Source organism: Barbus barbus (genome assembly GCF_936440315.1).
Source record: "Barbus barbus genome assembly, chromosome: 24".
Classification (NCBI taxonomy): Eukaryota; Metazoa; Chordata; class Actinopteri; order Cypriniformes; family Cyprinidae; genus Barbus; species Barbus barbus.
Genome location: NC_136752.1, coordinates 30397527 through 30421817, shown reverse-complemented (window position 1 = coordinate 30421817; position 24291 = coordinate 30397527). Strand labels below are relative to the sequence as shown.

The 24291-nt window shown below is 43.9% G+C and overlaps 3 protein-coding genes across 3 annotated transcripts; 1 reads left to right on the top strand and 2 right to left on the bottom strand.

Annotated features, from left to right (window-relative positions):
- Nucleotides 1-1666: 1666 nt before the first annotated feature.
- Nucleotides 1667-3837, bottom strand: LOC306843562 (zona pellucida sperm-binding protein 4-like; the record flags this gene model as incomplete). Its single annotated transcript, XM_079375090.1, has 9 exons — nt 1667-1743; nt 1822-1894; nt 1968-2115; nt 2191-2383; nt 2455-2612; nt 2684-2781; nt 2852-3039; nt 3117-3221; nt 3828-3837. The coding sequence occupies 9 exons, from the start codon at nt 3835-3837 to the stop codon at nt 1667-1669; spliced, it is 1050 nt and encodes a 349-aa protein (XP_079231216.1).
- Nucleotides 3838-11069: 7232 nt separating this feature from the next.
- On the top strand, nt 11070-15211 carry LOC306843561 (zona pellucida sperm-binding protein 4-like; the record flags this gene model as incomplete). Its single annotated transcript, XM_079375089.1, has 10 exons — nt 11070-11110; nt 11791-11794; nt 13611-13764; nt 13840-14027; nt 14098-14195; nt 14267-14424; nt 14495-14687; nt 14760-14907; nt 14985-15057; nt 15135-15211. The coding sequence occupies 10 exons, from the start codon at nt 11070-11072 to the stop codon at nt 15209-15211; spliced, it is 1134 nt and encodes a 377-aa protein (XP_079231215.1).
- A 3800-nt stretch (nt 15212-19011) lies between these two features.
- Nucleotides 19012-23505, bottom strand: LOC306843560 (zona pellucida sperm-binding protein 4-like; the record flags this gene model as incomplete). Its single annotated transcript, XM_079375088.1, has 10 exons — nt 19012-19138; nt 19517-19589; nt 19668-19740; nt 19817-19964; nt 20038-20230; nt 20302-20459; nt 20531-20628; nt 20699-20886; nt 20964-21159; nt 23479-23505. The coding sequence occupies 10 exons, from the start codon at nt 23503-23505 to the stop codon at nt 19012-19014; spliced, it is 1281 nt and encodes a 426-aa protein (XP_079231214.1).
- Nucleotides 23506-24291: the final 786 nt, after the last annotated feature.

Here is a 24291-nt window from a genome sequence, read left to right as displayed (position 1 = left end):
AGTACTGAGACTGCTCTGAGTTACAAATGACCTGCTGTTATCATCTGATCGTGGTTGTATCTCTATTAGTGGTACTGGATCTTAGCGTTACGTTCAACGCTATCGTTCACAACATTCTTTTGAATAGACTAGAAAACTTTGACATTATTGGAAGTGCATTAGCATGGTTCAAATCGTACTTATCTGACCGCCATAAATTCGTAGCAGTGAATGAAGAGGTATATCGATCACAAGTGCAGCATGGAGTACCTCAAAGCTCAGTACTAGGGCCGTTACTTTCACGATTTACATGTACAATATCATCAGGAAACACGAAGTTAGAGGTGTTAAAAATAGGTGTTAATTTAGGACCTAAAACCCCCAAAAGTAATAACCTAGAACATCGTCTAACACTTGATGGCTGCTCTGCTCCACATCCATTACGTTCTCAAAACTCTGGCCATTTGATAATACCTAGAATATCAAAATCAACTGAGGGAGGTAGATCCTTTTTCTATTTAGCGCCCAAACTCTGGAACAATGTACCGAACACTGTTCGGGAGGCAGACACACTGTCAGTTTAAATTTGGATTAAAGACCCATCTCTTTATCATGGCGTACACACACACACTTCTAATATTCAAATCCGTTAAAGGATTGTTAGGCTGCATTAATTAGGTCCAGGAACACTCCCCATAACACAATGTACTCGTTACATCGTAAGAAGATTGACATCTACACTAATATTAGTCTGTTTTTCTCTTATTCAGAGGTCACCTTAGCCGCCCAATCCAGTCCGTATCCAGCCCAGATGGTCACTGCAGGCACCAGATCCAGTTCATATCCAGATCAGATGGTGGATTAGCACCCAGAGATGACCTCTACAGCCCTGAACATCAGTGGAGACCAGGGTCGCGTTTCATAAAACAAGTTTACCAAATAAGTCAGGTTTATTTCAGTTAGTCTGACTTATTTAGAACCAAATCAACTGACAATAAATCAAACCAACTAAAATAAACCTGACCTATTTGGTAAACTTGTTTTATGTAACAGGCCCCTGGACACCTAGATGAGCCCCAGAGAGGACCCCGCCACTTAGACAGCATCGGGAAGAGACCACTGGAACCCTTACAATCTGACTGTGCTGCAGTTGAACTGCTGGTTCGTTTGGCCAGAGGAGAACTTGCCCCCCGACAGAGCCTGGTTTCTCTCCATTCTGGCACCGATGGAATTTTGGTTCCTTGCTGATGTCGACCTGATTGCAAAAGACACCATTTAAACTGAACACTGAATTCAATAATGAAATTCCTTTAACTGAAAGGAGCTTAATCTTGTCATTTTACGTTGACAACATTTTCCTATTTTGATAGTGCAGTTTTGCTTTGACAATTTGCATTGTTAAAAGCGCTACATAAATAAAGGTGACTTGGATGTGATGAATGCATGTTGGGCTAAATGTCCAGTTAACAAAAAGTTAGTGATTAACCCTTAATTTGGTACCCTATGCGGTGGCCCAGGTTATCAAGTCGAGGCATGACTGTACAAAAGGTCGTGGAACCTTGGTTTAAAAGTGTGGGGGAGAAAAAAAAAAAAACCCCCACAAACTCGGAAGAGGCAAGTAATATCAGATTCGGCAAAGTGAAAAGTACCATTAGACAAAAAGATCTTTTTATTAAAATCACTAGATTTACAGGACCAGAGTAACTTCTCCACTAGAAACCACTGTCTGCTCACTCGAGCTGGCCTTGATAGCAGTGTCTCTTCCTGAAAGAGAAGATTTTAGGGGCGTGAACGCTCTTATAAATTTTCAGTTCTGCTGGTCAAGTTAAAGCAAGAACTCACGTTTCCTGGTGCAGCTTTGCTCACAAGAGCCAGAAGACGGATGGCACACCTCTGTGCTGCAGTGGATGAAGATCTGACAGGGAAGAGAGGAGCAAGTCATAGAATCCACTAGTAAAAACAAAACCGTTCAAGTAATGGGGGCATACAGTTTCCTGCAGAGGAGCCAGTGAGGCTGGAGCTACAAATGTGAACATCTTCACAACAAAGCGCTTGTAGTGGGTTGGGAACTGAAGACCAGACGATCCAGTCACTGGAACCAGTGTGGTCAGATAACGGTCGTCCTGGTAAGGGCATCTGAAGAGGAGAGGGAGAAGGTTAGAAAGTGCCTCCCAGTAGACAAACTGGATAAAAGATCGGCTGTACACTCACCCATCAACCAGAAGGTCCCACTGGGGGAGACTGAGTGGACTGGGGGTTGAAGTCGCCCAACAACGTCCCAGCATCAGGACAATGTTGGGGTCAGTCCTCTCCATAATGCGCACCTCAACATACACAGGCTCCCGCAGGACTTTTGTGACGGGATAATCAGCATCACTGTAGTAAGACATGTAGGCCTCATCCCCTGAGGATGAACACTGGGGTTTAACCAGACTCAAGTCTGAAAGGCTTTAGGGAGACAGGATAAGGCCTTACCTTCTGCACACCCTTTGGTGACACATTGGCCATTGGCCAGCCTGAGCTCCACCCTGAGAGGTCCAGGAGCAGCTACTGGTGGAGGTGGAGGAACAGAGTTCACCTCCACAACCAGTGCTTCAACAGAAGTTCCAGAGTACCTACACTGAAAGAGAAGCCTGGACAACAGACGGTGAGCTTGTAGCATTTATCAAAGGTTAAAATTCACACCAAGTCATAGATCACTTACTCAAAATGACTGTCCCTTGTGATGGAACCAAACGGTCCAATGCCAACTTCATATGAGGAGGTCATTCTGTTCTCATACACCACATATCCACGGTCCTCCTGTGAATAGCAACACTGTTGGCATCCAGTCCATAAGCAAAGCAGAATTACACCAGAAGCAGCTGCTCACCATCATGCTCGTGCCACATGCGGTCACAGGGAACTGGTATATAGCAAAATAAGGCGTGGACTCCACAGGACCGCAAGGTGGGTCATTTCCACCCAGTAGACTAACCGAATCCAGACTCAGTCTAGGCAGAGTAACGTCTCTAGACACCACTACCACAAACTGACCATCTCTAATACACTGGACAGTCACTGGAACAACAGGTACAAGAACAGGTTAGTACTGAGAATCTGTTTAAAATGAACAGAATAAGATTGAGAAAGCTTACCTGCCCTCCCATAGTAACACTGCTGTCCGTTAAAGCAGCAGTTGATAGCGTCACACTCAGCACCACTGATCCCAGGTTGTCCACATTGGATCTGCTCGTAATCTGCTACAGCACATTTATCAAGGGGCTCTGCCTGGGCCACTGGCTTCTGAAACTGCTGAGGAAACCTTTGGTCAGTTTGCTGTTGAGCTGGCTTCTGAAACCTCTGGTCAGTTTGCTGTTGAGCTGGCTTCTGAAACCTCTGGTCAGTTTGCTGTTGAGCTGGCTTCTGAAACCTCTGGTCAGTTTGCTGTTGAGCTGGCTTCTGAAACCGCTGGTCAGTTTGCTGTTGAGCTGGCTTCTGAAAACGCTGGTCAGTTTGCTGTGGAGCTGGCTTCTGAAACCGCTGGTCAGTTTGCTGTGGAGCTGGCTTCTGAAACCGCTGGTCAGTTTGCTGTGGAGCTGGCTTCTGAAACCTCTGGTCAGTTTGCTGTTGAGCTGGCTTCTGAAACCGCTGGTCAGTTTGCTGTTGAGCTGGCTTCTGAAACCGCTGGTCAGTTTGCTGTTGAGCTGGCTTCTGAAACCGCTGGTCAGTTTGCTGTTGAGCTGGCTTCTGAAACCGCTGGTCAGTTTGCTGGAACATCAGAGCTTGAGGGTTCTGAGGCAAATTACTCCACTGTGGGACAGCATGACAGAAAACACAAACTGCCAAAATCTGAAACAAACACCAACTTCCAGCCATTGTTCAATAGCTAGTCACAAAGTAGAAGTGCAGCCTTTTGGTCTTTTTGTACTCTACAGATTTCAGCTAATTAATGATAACTCCTCCCTCTTCATTAATCCTCACGATTCTCCAGACTTGCATGAGTTGGAGCTTATGCAACTGTGTGAAACTTGAGCATAATTAAAAATAGCATACTTGTATTAATTTCTGCCATTTTGAATTCGGCCTTGGTTTTATCCTGCATTAGCTGAATCCAGTTGTTGACGTTTTGACAATTCTGGATTGTTTTATTTTTAAGGCAGGCTCACACTACGGGACTTTTTGGCTGGATTTTGTTGTCGTAGATAGATTTCCATAGTCTGCGACAAAACCCCCGGATCGTGACCAAATCGGTGCTCGTTGTGGTCGCTGAAGCTCGTTTATTATGAGCAGGTCAGCAAAGTTATCCAAACCCGTCTTGAACTATCACAGACGCTACGACATTTTCAAACCTGGGGCACGTTCAGGCTCACACCGTTTTATTAATATTTCCTTTATTTTACCAGGATAGTCCCATTGAGATATAAAATCTCTTCTTCCAGGGAGTCCTGGCCAAAATGGCATCGCAAAAAAGTTTCACACAAAACAGTATACATATACATTAAAACTCATACACACACAAAAAAACCTTAATACTTAATTAAAACATTTACACGTTTCCTTACAGTTAGACCATAAAACATTTTTAAAGGTATTTAGCGAAGGAAGTTTTTCCAACATTAAAATACTCTCTCATTCCATAAGAAAGGTGCATAAAAAGAGAAAGCAGTTTTGCCAAACTCTGTGTAAACTCTAGGAACATGTAAAAGCAATCTATCAGTCGATCTTGTACTATAATGACAAGTATAATAAGATAGTAGACTACATATATAAGAGGGTAATTAACCTAACAAGGCCTTAGCTGTAAACAACAACATATGTATTGTGACGAGTCGGCTGCCTCCCCCCTTATTGTCATCACCACCCCGTCCCGTATTCGCCGCCCTTCACCAGGCTCCCGACAGGAGTGGGTGTGTGAGAGAGGAGGGGCGCTGAAACAGCCAGGGCTGGCGGCGTGTGATGAGGCGCACCTGATGTGAATAGAGCCTCATCACCGCCGCCGTTTAAATGCCGAGCGCGCCTCTCCTCGGGAGACCGGTCTCTTCCCCGTGCATGCACGCTGGTGTCCTCGTGGGTCCAGGAAGGGTGCGTCGAGGAGGAGGATTGCCGCACCCGTGAGACGGCTGACGGGCCAGGCTGACGGGCCAGGATGCCAGGCCGTCGAATCCCCCAGAAGCGCCGGGAACCCAGGAGTTGGAAGAAGCCGCGCAAGAGATGTCGCCACTCGCTCCTGGCCCCGAGAGGGGAGCGCGTGTGGCCACCGGACTCCGCCCCTTCCCTTCTTAACACTACCCTCCTGCACAAGCCCCGCAGCACAACGAGGACACCAGATTCCCCGTTTATTTGGACACTTTTTTCCCCCTTTGGACACTTTATTTTACCTTTTATTGTTTAATAAAAACCTCTCCGAGGCTTGACACCACACCCACTGTGTCTGTCGTTTGCTCCTCCCACCACAGTATTTTTCTCCTCTGAAACAAAGAGGACCAACCCACTAATTCATACAAGGTACAATGATGAGTGTGAGAAGAAGCACAAGTCACAAATCGTAATGCAGCATGGTATACATAATCCGACTTTTTTAAAATAGAAGAACTTGCATGCATCTAAGTCACATCACCATAATCCAGCACCGAAGCAAAACAACCTTGTATAATTCTCTCCCTTGCTTCAAAGGGAAAACATTTCTTTAAACGATACAAAAAACAGATACTTTTTTAATAGATTTTCAATATGTACCTGAAAACTCAGCCTTTCATCCAGCCATATACCCAAATATTTGTAGCAACTAACTCTTTCTATACTCTCACTCTCTAAACTTAAAATAAAGTAATCCGATTTAATGCCATGTCTGGTAAAAAACATTTATTTCGTTTTATTAGAATTTAATACCAATTTTAAATTTGACAATGAAAGTTGCAATGTCCTAAAAGATTCTTGCAAAAAAATACAGCTTGGTCCAAGGAACGTGCTACTGTATAAATAACAGTGTCATCAGCGTAGAAATGAATTTTAGCTGGGGTTATCCCACATCCCAAATCATTAATATATATTGAAAATAAAATGGGTGCTAAAATAGATCCCTGTGGGACACCTTTTATAATTTTTAACTCTGATGAACTATAATTTTCTGTCTAAAACCCACACACCTGAGTTTTTGCAACAAAACTGTATGATCTACAGAGTCAAATGCTTCGGTAAGGTCTACAAATAAAGCTGCACAATACTGTTCACTATCCAAGCAATTTATAACATAATTTATGACCGATATGGCTGCTGTTATAGTACTGTGACCGGATCTGAAGCCTGACTGAAATTTATTTAAAATTGCATTTTCAGTTAAAAATTGTTTTACTTGTTCATTTATAAAGGATTCAAATACTTTTGCCATCACCGGTAACTGTCACAAACTCGACCATCCACCTCACCAGCGTCAGCAGGTTTCTTCTTTGTCAAAAAGAAGGATGGAGGATTACAGTCAATGAGATCACAGTCAAGTTCCGCTACCCTCTGCCACTGGTTCCAGCCGCCCTAGAAATGCTCCATTCTGCAAAATACTTTACCAAGCTTGACCTTCGCAATGCATACAACCTTATCCGGATGAGAAGAAAATCAACTCAGTGTTAAACTGGCCCACACCCAAGACCACAACGGATCTGCAGCGTTTCCTGGGGTTTGCCAACTTCTACAGACGTTTCATACGCAACTTCAGCACCATAGCCGCTCCGTTAACGTCATTGCTTAAGGGAGGCAAGCGCTACCTCGCCTGGCCTACAGCAGCATCAGAGGCTTTTCAGCAACTCAAGGAACGTTTTAACTCCGCACCGATTCTTCATCACCCCGATCCAGAGCTCGAGTTCACGGTTGAGGTGGATGCCTCTCACACAGGCATTGGAGCCATCTTGTCTCAACGTCAAGGTAACCCCGCTAAGCTCTATCCATGTGCTTATTACTCCAGGAAACGCAACGCTGCTGAGAAGAACTATGATGTTGGGGATCGAGAACTACTAGCCAAAGTAGTTGGCTTTCGAGGAGTGGAGGCATTGGCTAGAGGGCGCCAAACGACCTTTCATTGTACTCACTGATCACAGAAATCTGGAATACATCAGGTCAGCCAAACGCCTTAACTCCCGTCAAGCAAGATGGTCACTGTTCTTTTCCCGATTTGACTTTCATGTTACTTACCGTCCTGGCTCAAGGAATGGTAAAGCTGATGCTCTCTCCAGACAATTTGAATTCAAACACCACCAACGAACCGGTCATTCCCACATCTCTCATTCTCGCTCCCGTACAATGGGACATTATGACAGAGATTACCGAGGCACAAGCCGATGATCCCACGCCACCTGAATGCCCACCTAACTTAACTTTTGTTCCAGTAGATCTTTGACAACGCATCCTACGGATGATTCACGAATCTCCCAGTTCCGGTCATCCCGGCATCACAGCTACTGTTCACCTTATTAACAACCGTTTCTGGTGGCCATCGGTACAGAAGGACGTTGCCATGTTCATCCAGCACTGTGCCACCTGCAACATTACCAAGTCATCTCATCAATGCCCAGCTGGCTTACTTCAACCTCTACCCATACCTCAACGACCCTGGTCCCATATCGCCATCGACTTTGTCACTGACCTTCCTCTTTCCAGAAATCACACCACCATACTTACAGTTATCGACCGCTTCTCCAAAGCATGCCGCCTCATTCCTCTCCCCAAGCTCCCCACAGCCTTCGAAACAGCAGAGGCTTTGCTGGAACATGCGTTTTCCGATTCTACGGACAGCCCGAGGACATTGTCTCTGACCGTGGACCACAATTCACCTCCAGAGTCTGGTCTGCCTTCTGTCAGCAGCTCAACATAAACATCAGTCTAACCTCTGGCTATCACCCCGAGTTCAATGGCCAAGTGGAACGGCTCAATCAAGAACTAATTTGGTTTCTAAGATCTTACTGCCACAACAATCAGAACGACTGGAGTCGATATCTGCTTTGGGCGGAATATGCTCAGAATTCACTACGCAAGCCTTCGACTGGTCTAACACCGTTCCAGTGTGTGCAGGGGTTTCAGCCTCCCCTATTTCCCTGGTCAGGGGAACCCTCTGATCTGCCCGCTGTCAATGACTGGCTACACCGCAGTGAGGAGACCTGGAATTCATCTGCAACGTGCTGTACGCCGGGTCAGAGAACAGGCCAATCGTCGTCGGAGACCTGGTCCCCCCTATGCTCCGGGTCAGTGGGTGTGGTTATCCACCAAGGACCTTCGCCTTCGTCTCCCGTGCAAGAAGCTCAGTCCCAGATACGTGGGTCCTTTCAAAATAATTTGTCAAATTACACCAGTTTCATATCGTTTAGCACTTCCTGCCAGTTATCGTATCTCACCCACTTTTCATATGTCTTTGCTCAAGCCCGCCGGTGGTCTGAGAGGAGAGGGAACCAGGAGGAGGCCGCTGAGTAGCGCACCCCTCCTATCGTGGTAAACGGCGAGGAGGCGTATCGAGTCAGGGAGATCTTGGATTCCCGACGCCGAGGCAGGGTGTTACAATACCTCATCGACTGGGAGAGGTACGGTCCCGAGGAGAGGTCCTGGGTCAACGCCCAGGACATCCTGGACCCCACGCTCACGGATGATTTCCATCGTCTGCATCCCAACAGACCCGCTTCTCGCACCCGTGGAAGGCCCCGGCGGAGAACCGCCCCTCGCTTCAGGAGCCGCTCGCAGGAGGGGGGGCTCTGTCACAAACTCGCCCTCTGTGGCTCTCCCTGAACACCACCGGAGGGCACCATCACCGGAATATTAACCGAACTGCCCTGTACAATGCCCTGTACCTGAGACTGATTGCAGCACAGGTGTTTCCCATCACTGTTACCCCATATAAGCGGCAATCTCCAACAACTCACCGCGAAGTCTTGTATTGCCCCGGCTACACTACTGGGCGTTTAGTCCATGTTTATTGATCTCCCGTTTACGACCTTGGACTGTTTATCCGACTCTGTGATTCTCTGCTACCTGCCTTTGTGACCTGATCTCTGGACTGTTGTTTACTTCCCCTGTCTGCCGCCTGCCTCGACTCTAGCCTGGATATCGTTTATGGATTCTGATTTATCTCTGACACCCCTGTCGCTGTTGACTGATCTCTGCCTGTTTGACCCTGTCTTATCAATAAAGCTGAAAATGGATCCCTCTGCCTCAGACCCCTCATTACAGTAACTTTGAAATCGGGGCGATAATTATCTAATTCAAATGGGTCGCCACCTTTTAACAAGGGGAGAACTATAGCTGATTTCCATGCACGAGGGATAGCATTTGAGGTTAAACTTAAATTAAAAATAAAAGAGATGGGCTCTGTTATCAGTGCTGCAGCAATTTTTTAAAAATAAGGTTCTATTTTATCAAACCCTGCTGATTTTTTACAATCCAAATTTAATAATGCTTTGTAAACTTGTATATCCGAAATTGGAGTAAAGGCAAAAGACTGAGTGGAACAAGATGATGTGGTTTCCATAGCATCTATGTTAGATGTTTTAATTTGTTCTTTAAGCAGAGATAAAATGACTATTAAAAGTATTCACAATATTTTCTTTTCCTCTAATTACGCACTTATTTAATTTCAAATAATCAGGCAGACTGGTAAAAGTTTTTGAACCAGAAACTAATTTGGTTAACTTCCAAAACTTTGTTGGATCATTCAAATTTTCATTTAACATGTTTAAATAATAATCACGTTTTGAGTTTTTTACCAATTTAGTACAATTATTTCTTGTTGTTCTGTAATTAACCCAGTCCAATTGATTATTTGTTTTCTTAGCTAAAGCCCACGCAACATCTCTTTTTTTGAAAAGTGAAGATATTGACTCATTAAACCATGGATTGTCTCTATTACTTATTCTAAATCTGTTATAAGGTGCATATTTATCACATAAAGCTAAAAAAGTTGATCTAAAATACTCCCATGCTAAGTCAACATCAGGTATTTGTAAAACAAAGCGCAAATCACTATTATAAATATCTTGCAAAAAAGCTTGTTCATTAATATATTTAAATTGTCGTTTCAAAATAAAACGTGATTTACCCTTTGGAATCCTGCAATCTCTCAAACATATATTGCACAGTGATCACTGACACCATTACAAAATACTCCAACTGCGGTAAATCTATGAGGAGCATTTGTTAAAATTACATCAGGTAGAGTGGATTTAGCTGGATCTTTCTGATTTAACCGGGCAGGCAAATTTATAAGTTGCTCCAAACAAAGAGAGTCACAAATACCCCTGAATGGATCAGACATATGTGATGACCAGTCCCAATTCAAATCCCCAAGTAAAATCAATTCTGATGTTGTCCACTCGTTAAGAAAGTCAATTAATGAAGTGATAGCTTCACTTGATGCCGATGGTGGGAGAAATAACATCCCACAACGACGATATCAGGTCCATTTTGAAAAAGTAATCTAATTGCAAGACGTTCAAAGCATTTTGGTTTGCTGATGGAAATAATACAAGTGCAGTTTAGTTTAGACTTAACATAAACTGCAACTCCACCACCTTTTTTTGTACGGTCTTATCTAAAAAGTTGAAATCCCTCAATAAGTACCATGGAATTCGGCACTGATTTATTTAACCATGTCTCAGAGAGAACGATAATATCGGAATTTGTTGAATCGGCCCATATTCTTATCAAGTCCATTTTATTTACCAGACTGCGTACATTAAGATGAAAAAAAACGTAATCCGTTGCTTGACTTGAATTCATCTGGAGTTTGAAGCTGCACCCTCTCTGGGCCTGGATTCGGATGAATATTGCCCGACAATAAGAGCAAAACAAGAACCCACCAGTTTTTCCTCGCTGAGCCGGCTGACGGGCCATCGCTACAGATGGACACTGCGTAACGAGATAACTTTCCATTTCCCCAGGAACAAAGGCATCGCAGACCTCTTGGTTCATCTCTCAAATCGAAAGGCATCCGAGAAACGAGGTACTTCTCAAACGCCCGAGTCATCAGGATACCACCTCCGCCATCTGGCTCCAGGATAGTCATAGCACTCGGGATAGTCCACCTGTGCCATAGCGCAGGCTTATCTCACCCCTCATCAGCATTAGCGTTAGAGAACATGCCGACAGTGGGGATCCACAACGCCAGGCAGCCAAGCAGGTAAACGAGTCCAGAGTGTATCCGCATTTTCGCAATACAATTTAATAAAATGCAAAAAATTATACAACGAACTCAGGAACAATCGTAAAACAATCTTTGATATCCTTATACATAAAAACTGAAAACAAAACACGCGCACTACATACAAGCCGCCATTTTGGATTTGCTTCAAGCTGTATGCCAAAACCGTTGCCTAATGGTTTGCTATGGTTTCCAGATTGAACGACATGTTTCCTGGAAACGGTGTGCAACGGGGTTTGAGATACGTTTTCTCATGTTTGGTGGGTGTGTCAAAAATGTCAGCCCAATCAGCAGCAACGTGTATATAAACCACGCGGTATTAAAGAGACAGCTCGCACTATGGGTCCAAGTGAAGTCGTTTACAAATGTGTCCACTGCAGCTCAGTATACGCGACAATTGAAGATATTAAAACGTTTGTCATAAGAGTTTTATAGTAACATAGCTGATCAACATGATGATGGGGAATTTGTAAGTAAATGTAATTAACATCAAAATAAATTCACAAGAGCAAGTATATTGTTTGCACATGTTTATTTACATTAAAAGCAAAATAACTGAAATAATAAGAGCACAAGTATAAATCTGGAACTTCTTTGTCTGTCTAAATATCATGTAGTAATTGCAATGTCTTCTGTTCCGGTCCGTATGCTTTCCTTAGGAAGGTGTGCTAGACACTGATTAATGTAACATAAAAATACTATACATATTTATATATTTTGCTATTGTATTGGGGAGTGACACTTTCATAAACTTTTCTATGCTCCTCTGATTATATAATGGTAAATATTACAATATCATAGCACAAAAACAGTGATCAGCAATAATGATAAGCCTGATAATCACAATAAAAATAATAAGGTCATATAGATCTCGGAGGTAAACAGTGGATTATCCTTCACCTGAAATTTATTTTCATCCTGAAATGCGAGGCAAATGTTGGATCACAATAATTAGGAATAATCATAAATCCTTTCACTCGACTGGGATGTTCTCTTTTATTCTGGGCGGCAAGGGCAGTGACTGTAACATCAAACGTATTTTGCAGTATTAAACACGTATTTATACCAATTTCACCAGGCTCCGAAAATTATTCAAAAAGAACACAGAGAGTGGCCTTCTCAGCTGCCATAGTTGCAATATTTGTGTCATCAGAACAAGGTGTTCAACGAACCACCGTTTCCGTTCAATAAACGCTTTGCACCATTTTATCGGGGCTGAATGTGGCCCTGGATTCAGCTAATGCAGGATAAAACCAAGGCCGAATTCAAAATGGCAGAAATTAATACAAGTATGCTATTTTTAATTATGCTCAAGTTTGTTTTTCATGCATGTAACAAGGATAATTGAATCACACAGTTGCATAAGCTCCAACTCATGCAAGTCTGGAGAATCGTGAGGTTTAATGAAGAGGGAGGAGCTATCATTAATTAGCTGAAATCTGTAGCGTACAAAAAGACCAAAAGGCTGCACTTCTACTTTGCGACTAGCTGTTGAACAATGGCTGGAAGTTGGTGTTTGTTTCAGATTTTGGCAGTTTGTACTTTCTGTCATGCTGTTCCACAGTGGAGTAATTTGCTTCAGAACCCTCAATCTCTGATGTTCCAGCAAACTGACCAGTGGTTTCAGCAGCCAGCTCAACGGCAAACTGACCAGCGGTTTCAGAAGCCAGCTCAACAGCAAACTGACGAGCGGTTTCAGAAGCCAGCTCAACAGCAAACTGACGAGCGGTTTCAGAAGCCAGCTCAACAGCAAACTGACGAGCGGTTTCAGAAGCCAGCTCAACAGCGAACTGACGAGCGGTTTCAGAAGCCAGCTCAACAGCAAACTGACGAGCGGTTTCAGAAGCCAGCCCAACAGCAAACTGACCAGCGGTTTCAGAAGCCAGCTCAACAGCAAACTGACCAGCGGTTTCAGAAGCCAGTTCAACAGCTAATTGACCAGCGGTTTCAGAAGCCAGCTCCGATACAAACTGACCAGCGGTTTCAGAAGCCAGCGCAACAAACTGCCCAGTGGTTTCCTCTGCAGTTTCAGAAGCCAGCTCAACAGCAAACTGACCAGCGCTTTCAGAAGCCAGCTCAACAGCAAACTGACCAGCGCTTTCAGAAGCCAGCTCAACAGCAAACTGACCAGCGCTTTCAGAAGCCAGCTCAACAGCAAACTGACCAGCGGTTTCAGAAGCCAGCCCAACAGCAAACTGACCAGCGGTTTCAGAAGCCAGCTCCGATACAAACTGACCAGCGGTTTCAGAAGCCAGCTCAACAAACTGCCCAGTGGTTTCCTCCGCAGTTTCAGAAGCCAGTTCAACAGCAAACTGACCAGCGGTTTCAGAAGCCAGCTCAACAGCAAACTGACCAGCGGTTTCAGAAGCCAGCCCAACAGCAAACTGACCAGCGGTTTCAGAAGCCAGCTCAACAGCAAACTGACGAGCGGTTTCAGAAGCCAGCTCAACAGCAAACTGACCAGCGGTTTCCTCAGCAGTTTCAGAAGCCAGTGGCCCAGGCAGAGTACCTTGATAAATGTGCTGTAGCTGATTATGAGCAGATCCAATGTGGACAACCTGGGATCAGTGGTGCTGAGTGTGAAGCTATCAACTGCTGCTTTAACGGACAGCAGTGTTACTATGGGAGGGCAGGTAAGCTTTCTCAATCTTACTGTTCATGTTAAACAGATTCTCAGCACTAACCTGTTCTTGTACCTTTTGTTCCAGTGACTGTCCAGTGTATTAGAGATGGTCAGTTTGTGGTAGTGGTGTCTAGAGACGTTACTCTGCCTAGACTGAGTCTGGATTCGGTTAGTCTACTGGGTGGAAATGACCCACCTTGCGGTCCTGTGGAGTCCACGCCTTATTTTGCTATATACCAGTTCCCTGTGACCGCATGTGGCACGAGCATGATGGTGAGCAGCTGCTTCTGGTGTAATTCTGCTTTGCTTATGGACTGGATGCCAACAGTGTTGCTATTCACAGGAGGACCGCGGATATGTGGTGTATGAGAACAGAATGACCTCCTCGTATGAAGTTGGCATTGGACCGTTTGGTTCCATCACTAGGGACAGTCATTTTGAGTAAGTGATCTATGACTTGGTGTGAATTTTAACCTTTGATAAATGCTACAAGCTCACCGTCTGTTGTCCAGGCTTCTCTTTCAGTGTAGGTACTCTGGAACTTCTGTTGAAGCTCTGGTTGTGGAGGTCAACTCTGTTCCTCCACCTCCACCAGTAGCTGCTCCTGGACCTCTCAGGGTGGAGCTCAGGCTGGCCAATGGCCAATGTGTAACCAAAGGGTGCGCAGAAGGTGAGGTCTTATCCTGTGTCTCCCTAAAGCCTTTCAAACTTGAGTGTGGTTAAACCCCAGTGTTCCTCAGGGGATGAGGCCTACACGTCCTACTACAGTGACGCTGATTATCCCGTCACAAAAGTCCTGCGGGAGCCTGTGTATGTTGAGGTGCGCATTATGGAGAGGACTGACCCCAACATTGTCCTGATGCTGGGACGTTGTTGGGCAACTTCAACCCCCAGTCCACTCAGTCTCCCCCAGTGGGACCTTCTGGTTGATGGGTGAGTGTACAGCCGATCTTATCCAGTTTGTCTACTGGGAGGCGCTTTCTAACCTTCTCTCTCTTTCTTCAGATGCCCTTACCAGGACGACCGTTATCTGACCACACTGGTTCCAGTGACTGGATCGTCTGGTCTTCAGTTCCCAACCCACTACAAGCGCTTTGTTGTGAAGATGTTCACATTTGTAGCTCCAGCCTCACTGGCTCCTCTGCAGGAAACCGTATGCCCCCCATTACTTGACCGGTTTTGTTTTTACTACTTGTGGATTCTATGACTTGCTCCTCTCTTCCCTGTCAGATCTTCATCCACTGCAGCACAGAGGTGTGCCATCCATCTTCTGGCTCTTGTGAGCAAAGCTGCACCAGGAAACGTGAGTTCTTGCTTTAACTTGACTAGCAGAACTGAGAATTTATAAGCGCGTTCACGCTCCTAAAATTTCTCTTTCAGGAAGAGACACCGCTATCAAGGCCAGGTCTAGTGAGCAGACAGTGGTTTCTAGTGGAGAAGTTACTCTGGTCCTGTAAATCTAGTGTTTTTAATAAACCTTGCAGAACACCAAGATGTTTTTGTCTATTGGTACTTTTTGACTTCGCCGAATCTGATATTACGTGCCTCTTCCGAGTGCCTTTTTCTCCCCCACACTTTTAAACCAAGGTTCCACGACCTTTTGTACAGTCATGCCTCGACTCAGAATGCTTCTGTACGAGGCATGACCCTTATCCAACCTCCAGTTGTTAACCTGGGCCACTGCATGGGGTACCAAATTAAGTGTTAATCATTAGCTTTTCATTAACAGGACGTTTGGCCCAACCAACATGCACTTATCCCATCAAAGTGTGCATACACTTTGCTGGGGAGCAACTGGGTTTTTGGGGTTGTTCAAGGGCACCTCAGCTGTGGGTATGGAAGGTAGTGTTATACACTCACTCCCTTGTATAATTCCTGCTGGTACTGATACTTGAATCCTTGACCTTTTGGGTTACTAGTCGGTCCCTCCAGGATGTTTGTAATTGCCACAGATCTTGGACTTGGACATGTCCTGTGACATCGCAACACGCATTCAAAGAAAGGTTGTATCAGTTTGAAAAATGGAATGAAGAGCCTTGTGTTCTCATACCGATTTACAAGAGCTACATTGGACAAACGAATCTGGCCGGAGCCGCAGGCTGCTCTCGATCACGTGACCCCATTATACTATACGGTCTAATTTGCTGCAGAATCAACATCGGTCAAAAAATTGTGAAGCATTCAAATTCGGCACAGAATTGATAGCTACGGATATCAAGGCAAGTTTATTTATATGGAACATGCACCGTGGTAATTCAAAGTGCTTTACATGAGTGAAGGTCATTAAAAATAATCACAGCAATAAAAACAAGGAATTTTAAAGTGATATACAAATTGATTTAAATGAATTTTAAAACCGTTAAGAGAAAATGATTATCCATAAAATGCAGTCCTATTGGACATAGCGCAGTGCTCATTCAACAAATGCACAGCTAAACATGAGTTTTGTGTCTGGATTTAATGGTGGCTAATTTTTTTTGCACAGCTGGGGCCTGTTCCATAAAACAAGTTTACCAAATAAGCCAGGCTTATTTCAGTAATTCTGACTTATTTTCACTTGATTTGGTTTCTGAAAGCAAAATTACCATAGCTCAAGCTCAGTCACTGTGGCAACTTATGCTGGCAAACTAACCTGGTCCGGAGCAGGCTAACTGTCAGGCTAAGCTGAGCTCCTCTAACTCTGACCAATAGGAACGCATCGATATTACCACTGACACTCTCACATACAGTCAGTTTAATTTATTATCGGTCCAAAAATAAAAGTATACAGAAAATACACCTGTGTATTTGCCTACATTTTGTGCCCAAAATGTAGGCGAATGACATTTTAACACAGTTGCTACTTCAGTTGATCAGAAGTTTCTAGCCATGCAGCCTTTCTCTCTGAATTTATGACAGCTGTACCTTTTATGGTTATTAGAACATTAAAACATTACAATCTAAAATGGCTCTTTAAAGCATAAAAACACAATCAAATGTTAAAATCACTGAATTAAAAATGTAAATTTATAATAGAAATCAGAGTACATTTTAACTGATAAGAGGAACACACATTTAACTCATTTGAGCTAGTGATTAACAGTTGCGGCTATCATAAAAATACACATATGTAGGAAATTAAAATTCTATGTGTCACATTTAATGTCCAACAACATATTTTAGCAGAATGTATATTTTATTCAGAATTCTTGCGCTAGTATTCTATTCTGCTCTGTGTGTGTAGCGCAGCGCTCGTTCTCTCGCATAAGCCCCGCCCACTCCTGACAGCTAAATGGATATATTTGCATGGCTTTCTGACATTTACAGATGTAAAAAATATACCTGTGACGTATCAATTATGCACTGAGGAAAACACAATGTTTCAAATGCGTTAAACAGCACAAATATTCGCTGTTTGCTATGGTGGATCGATTTGATCCATGATCGACATTAAGGGCTGCTTCAGAATAAGCGTGTACATCACATTATCCTGACTCACTGAACCTGGATAGCATTAGTCAGATTGCGTGAACTTGAATTGTCGTTTATGGAACCGCTTTAGTCCCGATTTGTTAGGTTATTTCAAGTCAGGTTTTGGACTTTAATCCCCGCTTTTCTTAGCGTCTTTTATGGAACAGCCCCCCGATCTCTTCTGGAAGCTGGTTCCAATGGTGTGTGACATAATAGCTAAAAGCGGACTCCCCTTGTTTTGTGTGAACCCTTGGTATTTCTAACTGACTCTATCCTAATGGTCTGAGTGGTCCATTAGGTTACTATTCCGTGAGCATATCAGCAATGCATTTAGGTCCTAGGCCATCTCTACTATAGGAAAGGAAGAATTGTGTGAACTTGTTAAATCAGCTAAACCAACAACATGTTAGACCCTATTCCAGTTAAACTACTAAAAGAGGTGCTTCCAGAAGTCATAGATCCTCTTTTGGCTATTATTAATTTGTCATTAGGATATGTCCCCAAAACCTTTAAATTGGCTGTTATTAAGCCTCTCATTAAAAAAAAAACAACTTGACCCCCAAGATCTAGTTAATTACAGAGCGATCTCGTATCTCCCTTTTCTGTCAAAGATGCTAGAAAAGGTAGTATCCTCACAGTTATAGTCCTTCTTAGAGAAAAATTATATGTGTGGATTTCCAGTCAGTATTTAGACCTTCCCATAGTACTCAGACTGCTCTGAGTTACAAATGACCTGCTGTTATCATCTGATCGTGGTTGTATCTCTATTAGTGGTACTGGATCTTAGCGTTACGTTCAACGCTATCGTTCACAACATTCTTTTGAATAGACTAGAAAACTTTGACATTATTGGAAGTGCATTAGCATGGTTCAAATCGTACTTATCTGACCGCCATAAATTCGTAGCAGTGAATGAAGAGGTATATCGATCACAAGTGCAGCATGGAGTACCTCAAAGCTCAGTACTAGGGCCGTTACTTTCACGATTTACATGTACAATATCATCAGGAAACACGAAGTTAGAGGTGTTAAAAATAGGTGTTAATTTAGGACCTAAAACCCCCAAAAGTAATAACCTAGAACATCGTCTAACACTTGATGGCTGCTCTGCTCCACATCCATTACGTTCTCAAAACTCTGGCCATTTGATAATACCTAGAATATCAAAATCAACTGAGGGAGGTAGATCCTTTTTCTATTTAGCGCCCAAACTCTGGAACAATGTACCGAACACTGTTCGGGAGGCAGACACACTGTCAGTTTAAATTTGGATTAAAGACCCATCTCTTTATCATGGCGTACACACACACTTCTAATATTCAAATCCGTTAAAGGATTGTTAGGCTGCATTAATTAGGTCCAGGAACACTCCCCATAACACAATGTACTCGTTACATCGTAAGAAGATTGACATCTACACTAATATTAGTCTGTTTTTCTCTTATTCAGAGGTCACCTTAGCCGCCCAATCCAGTCCGTATCCAGCCCAGATGGTCACTGCAGGCACCAGATCCAGTTCATATCCAGATCAGATGGTGGATTAGCACCCAGAGATGACCTCTACAGCCCTGAACATCAGTGGAGACCAGGGTCGCGTTTCATAAAACAAGTTTACCAAATAAGTCAGGTTTATTTCAGTTAGTCTGACTTATTTAGAACCAAATCAACTGACAATAAATCAAACCAACTAAAATAAACCTGACCTATTTGGTAAACTTGTTTTATGTAACAGGCCCCTGGACACCTAGATGAGCCCCAGAGAGGACCCCGCCACTTAGACAGCATCGGGAAGAGACCACTGGAACCCTTACAATCTGACTGTGCTGCAGTTGAACTGCTGGTTCGTTTGGCCAGAGGAGAACTTGCCCCCCGACAGAGCCTGGTTTCTCTCCATTCTGGCACCGATGGAATTTTGGTTCCTTGCTGATGTCGACCTGCTTGCAAAAGACACCATTTAAACTGAACTCAATGAAATTCCTTTAACTGAAAGGAGCTTAATCTTGTCATTTAATTTGCATTGTTAAAAGCGCTACATAAATAAAGGTGACTTGGATGTGATGAATGCATGTTGGTTGGGCTAAATGTCCAGTTAACAAAAAGTTAGTGATTAACCCTTAATTTGGTACCCTATGCGGTGGCCCAGGTTATCAAGTCGAGGCATGACTGTACAAAAGGTCGTGGAACCTTGGTTTAAAAGTATGGGGGAGAAAAAAAACCCCCACAAACTCGGAAGAGGCAAGTAATATCAGATTCGGCAAAGTGAAAAGTACCAATAGACAAAAAGATCTTTTTATTAAAATCACTAGATTTACAGGACCAGAGTAACTTCTCCACTAGAAACCACTGTCTGCTCACTCGAGCTGGCCTTGATAGCAGTGTCTCTTCCTGAAAGAGAAGATTTTAGGAGCGTGAACGCGCTTATAAATTTTCAGTTCTGCTGGTCAAGTTAAAGCAAGAACTCACGTTTCCTGGTGCAGCTTTGCTCACAAGAGCCAGAAGATGGATGGCACACCTCTGTGCTGCAGTGGATGAAGATCTGACAGGGAAGAGAGGAGCAAGTCATAGAATCCACAAGTAGTAAAAACAAAACCGTTCAAGTAATGGGGGCATACAGTTTCCTGCAGCGGAGCCAGTGAGGCTGGAGCTACAAATGTGAACATCTTCACAACAAAGCGCTTGTAGTGGGTTGGGAACTGAAGACCAGACGATCCAGTCACTGGAACCAGTGTGGTCAGATAACGGTCGTCCTGGTAAGGGCATCTGAAGAGGAGAGGGAGAAGGTTAGAACGTGCCTCCCAGTAGACAAACTGGATAAGATCGGCTGTACACTCACCCATCAACCAGAAGGTCCCACTGGGGGAGACTGAGTGGACTGGGGGTTGAAGTCGCCCAACAACGTCCCAGCATCAGGACAATGTTGGGATCAGTCCTCTCCATAATGCGCACCTCAACATACACAGGCTCCCGCAGGACTTTTGTGACGGGATAATCAGCATCACTGTAGTAGGACATGTAGGCCTCATCCCCTGAGGATGAACACTGGGGTTTAACCAGACTCAAGTCTGAAAGGCTTTAGGGAGACAGGATAAGGCCTTACCTCCTGCACACCCTTTGGTGACACATTGGCCATTGGCCAGCCTGAGCTCCACCCTGAGAGGTCCAAGAGCAGCTACTGGTGGAGGTGGAGGAACAGAGTTCACCTCCACAACCAGTGCTTCAACAGAAGTTCCAGAGTACCTACACTGAAAGAGAAGCCTGGACAACAGACGGTGAGCTTGTAGCATTTATCAAAGATTAAAATTCACACCAAGTCATAGATCACTTACTCAAAATGACTGTCCCTTGTGATGGAACCAAACGGTCCAATGCCAACTTCATATGAGGAGGTCATTCTGTTCTCATACACCACATATCCACGGTCCTCCTGTGAATAGCAACACTGTTGGCATCCAGTCCATAAGCAAAGCAGAATTACACCAGAAGCAGCTGCTCACCATCATGCTCGTGCCACATGCGGTCACAGGGAACTGGTATATAGCAAAATAAGGCGTGGACTCCACAGGACCGCAAGGTGGGTCATTTCCACCTAGTAGACTAACCGAATCCAGACTCAGTCTAGGCAGAGTAACGTCTCTAGACACCACTACCACAAACTGACCATCTCTAATACACTGGACAGTCACTGGAACAACAGGTACAAGAACAGGTTAGTACTGAGAATTTGTTTAAAATGAACAGAATAAGATTGAGAAAGCTTACCTGCCCTCCCATAGTAACACTGCTGTCCGTTAAAGCAGCAGTTGATAGCGTCACACTCAGCACCACTGATCCCAGGTTGTCCACATTGGATCTGCTCGTAACCTGCTACAGCACATTTATCAAGGGGCCCTGCCTGGGCCACTGGCTTCTGAAACTGCTGAGGAAACCTCTGGTCAGTTTGCTGTTGAGCTGGCTTCTGAAACCGCTGGTCAGTTTGCTGTTGAGCTGGCTTCTGAAACCGCTGGTCAGTTTGCTGTTGAGCTGGCTTCTGAAACCTCTGGTCAGTTTGCTGTTGAGCTGGCTTCTGAAACCGCTGGTCAGTTTGCTGTGGAGCTGGCTTCTGAAACCTCTGGTCAGTTTGCGGTTGAGCTGGCTTCTGAAACCGCTGGTCAGTTTGCTGTTGAACTGGCTTCTGAAACCGCTGGTCAGTTTGCTGTTGAGCTGGCTTCTGAAACCGCTGGTCAGTTTGCTGTTGAGCTGGCTTCTGAAACCGCTGGTCAGTTTGCTGGAACATCAGAGCTTGAGGGTTCTGAGGCAAATTACTCCACTGTGGGACAGCATGACAGAAAACACAAACTGCCAAAATCTGAAACAAACACCAACTTCCAGCCATTGTTCAATAGCTAGTCACACAGCAGAAGTGCAGCCTTTTGGTCTTTTTGTACTCTACAGATTTCAGCTAATTAATGATAACTCCTCCCTCTTCATTAATCCTCACGATTCTCCAGACTTGCATGAGTTGGAGCTTATGCAACTGTGTGAAACTTGAGCATAATTAAAAATTGCATACTTGTATTAATTTCTGCCATTTTGAATTCGGCCTTGGTTTTATCCTGCATTAGCTGAATCCAGTTGTTGACGTTTTGACAATTCTGGATTGTTTTATTCTTCAGGCAGGCTCACACTACGGGGCTTTTGGCTGGATTTTGCTGTCGCAGACAGATTTCCACAGTATGCGACAAAACCCCTAGATCGTGACCAAATCGTTGCTCGTTGTGGTAGCTGAAGCTCGTTAAGTATGAGCAGGTCAGCAACGTGATCCGAACCTGTCTTGAACTATCACAGACGCTACGACATTTTCAAACCCGGGGCACGTTCAGGCTCACACCGTTGCCTAACGTTTTGCTATGGTTTCCAGATTGAACGAAATGTTTCCTGGAAACGGTGTGTAACGGGGTTTGAGATACGTTTTCTCATGTTTGGTGGGTGTTTCAAAAATGTCAGCCCATTCAGCAGAAACATGTATATAAACCACGCGGTATTAAAGAGACAGCTCGCACTATGGGTCCAAGTGAAGTCGTTTACAAACGTGTCCACTGCAGCTCAGTATACGCAACAATTGAAGATATTAAGACGTTTGTCATAAGAGTTTTATAGTAACATAGCATATCAACATGATGATGGTGAATTTGTAAGTAAATGTAATTAACATCAAAATAAATTCACAAGAGCAAGTATATTGTTTGCACACATTTATTTACATTAAAAGCAAAATAACTGAAATAATAAGAGCACAAGTATAAATCTGGAACATCTTTAGGTCTGTCTAAATATCATGTAGTAATTGCAATGTCTTCTGTTCCGGTCCGTATGCTTTCCTTAGGAAAGTGTGCTAGACACTGATTAGTGTAACATAAAAATACTATACATATTTTTATATTTTGCTATTATATTGTGGAGTGACACTTTCATAAAATGTTCTATGCTCCTCTGATTATATAATGGTAAATATTACAATATCATAGCACAACAACAGTGATCAGCAATAATGATAAGCCTCATAATCACAATAAAAATAATAAGGTCAAATAGATCATAACACAGTCTCGGAGGTAAGAAGTGGATTATCCTTCACCTGAAATTCGAGGCAAATGTTGGATCACAATAATTAGGAACCACAGTTTCCACAAATCCCTTCAGTCAATTGGGATGTTGTCTTTTATTCTGGACGGCAAGGGCAATGACTGTAACATCGAGCATATTTTGCAGTATTAAACACGTATTTACACCGATTTCATCAGGCTCCAAAAATTCTTCAAAAACAACACAAAGAATGGCCTTCTCAGCTGCCATAGTTGCAACACTTCAGAACATCAGAACAGGGTGTTCAACGCACCACCGTTTCCGTTTAATAAACGTTTTGCACCATTTTTTCGGGGCTGAACGCAGCCTTGTTTGATATTATCACCATGTAATCTGGTAATGTGAGTGACACAATGACATGATGGAACTAATCCAGCCAATCACAGTGCAGATGGTATAATCGGTCTTATCATGGATCTTTATGAACAGAAACGAAAATCCACAAATTAATCAAATCAACTAACTAGAAGTAAATTTAACAAATGCATAGATTGTGCATATAATACCACCTTTCATTGTACTGTTTAATTAACTCCAACTCTTTCTGCAGTACTGACAGTTCTTGTTATCCACGTCTTTCAAGCCATTGTTTCTGCCATATTCTCTTTTGTCGTGGTTTCTTCTTTCTTTCAGATAAAATAACTGCACAGACCAATTGAAGGGCCAGTTGATCATCCATGCTTGAAGATTGATTGATCCAAGATGATTTTACAATACATATGTATTTCAATACATGAAGATGAATCATGAAGTCATTTGAGCGACTGATCTTGGCCTACCTGAAGGACATCACTGGACCTCTTCAGTTTGCCTACAGAGCAAACAGTTCTGTGGATGACGTTGTCAATATGGGACTGCATTACATCCTGCCACACCTTGACAAACCTGGGACTTACGCAAGGATCTTATTTGTGGACTTCAGCTCGGCCTTCAATACCATCATGCCTGACCTTCTCTCAGACAAACTCACACAGCACTCTGTGCCCACGTCCATCTGTCAGTGGATCACCAGCTTCCTGACAGACAGGCAGCAGCTAGTGAGGCTGGGCAAACTCACATCCAGGACTCTCACCATCAGCACTGGCGCCCCTCAGGGATGTGTTCTCTCCCCACTGCTCTTCTCCCTCTACACAAATGATTGCACATCTAAAGACCCCTCTGTCAAGTTCCTGAAGTTTGAGCAGCTGGCTGTCTGGTGCAGTCACAACAACTTGGAGCTCAACAAGCTCAAAACAGTGGAGATGATAGTAGACTTTAGGAGGAACCCCCTGCACGCCCCCCACTCACCATCACGGACAGCACTGTGGCTGCAGCGAGTCATTCAGGTTCCTGGGCACCACCATCTCCCAGGACCTGAAGTGGGACATTCACATTGACTCTATTGTGTGAAAGGCCCAGCAGAGGCTGTATTTCCTCTGCCAGCTAAGGAAGTTCAACCTGCGACAGGAGCTGCTGAAACAGTTCT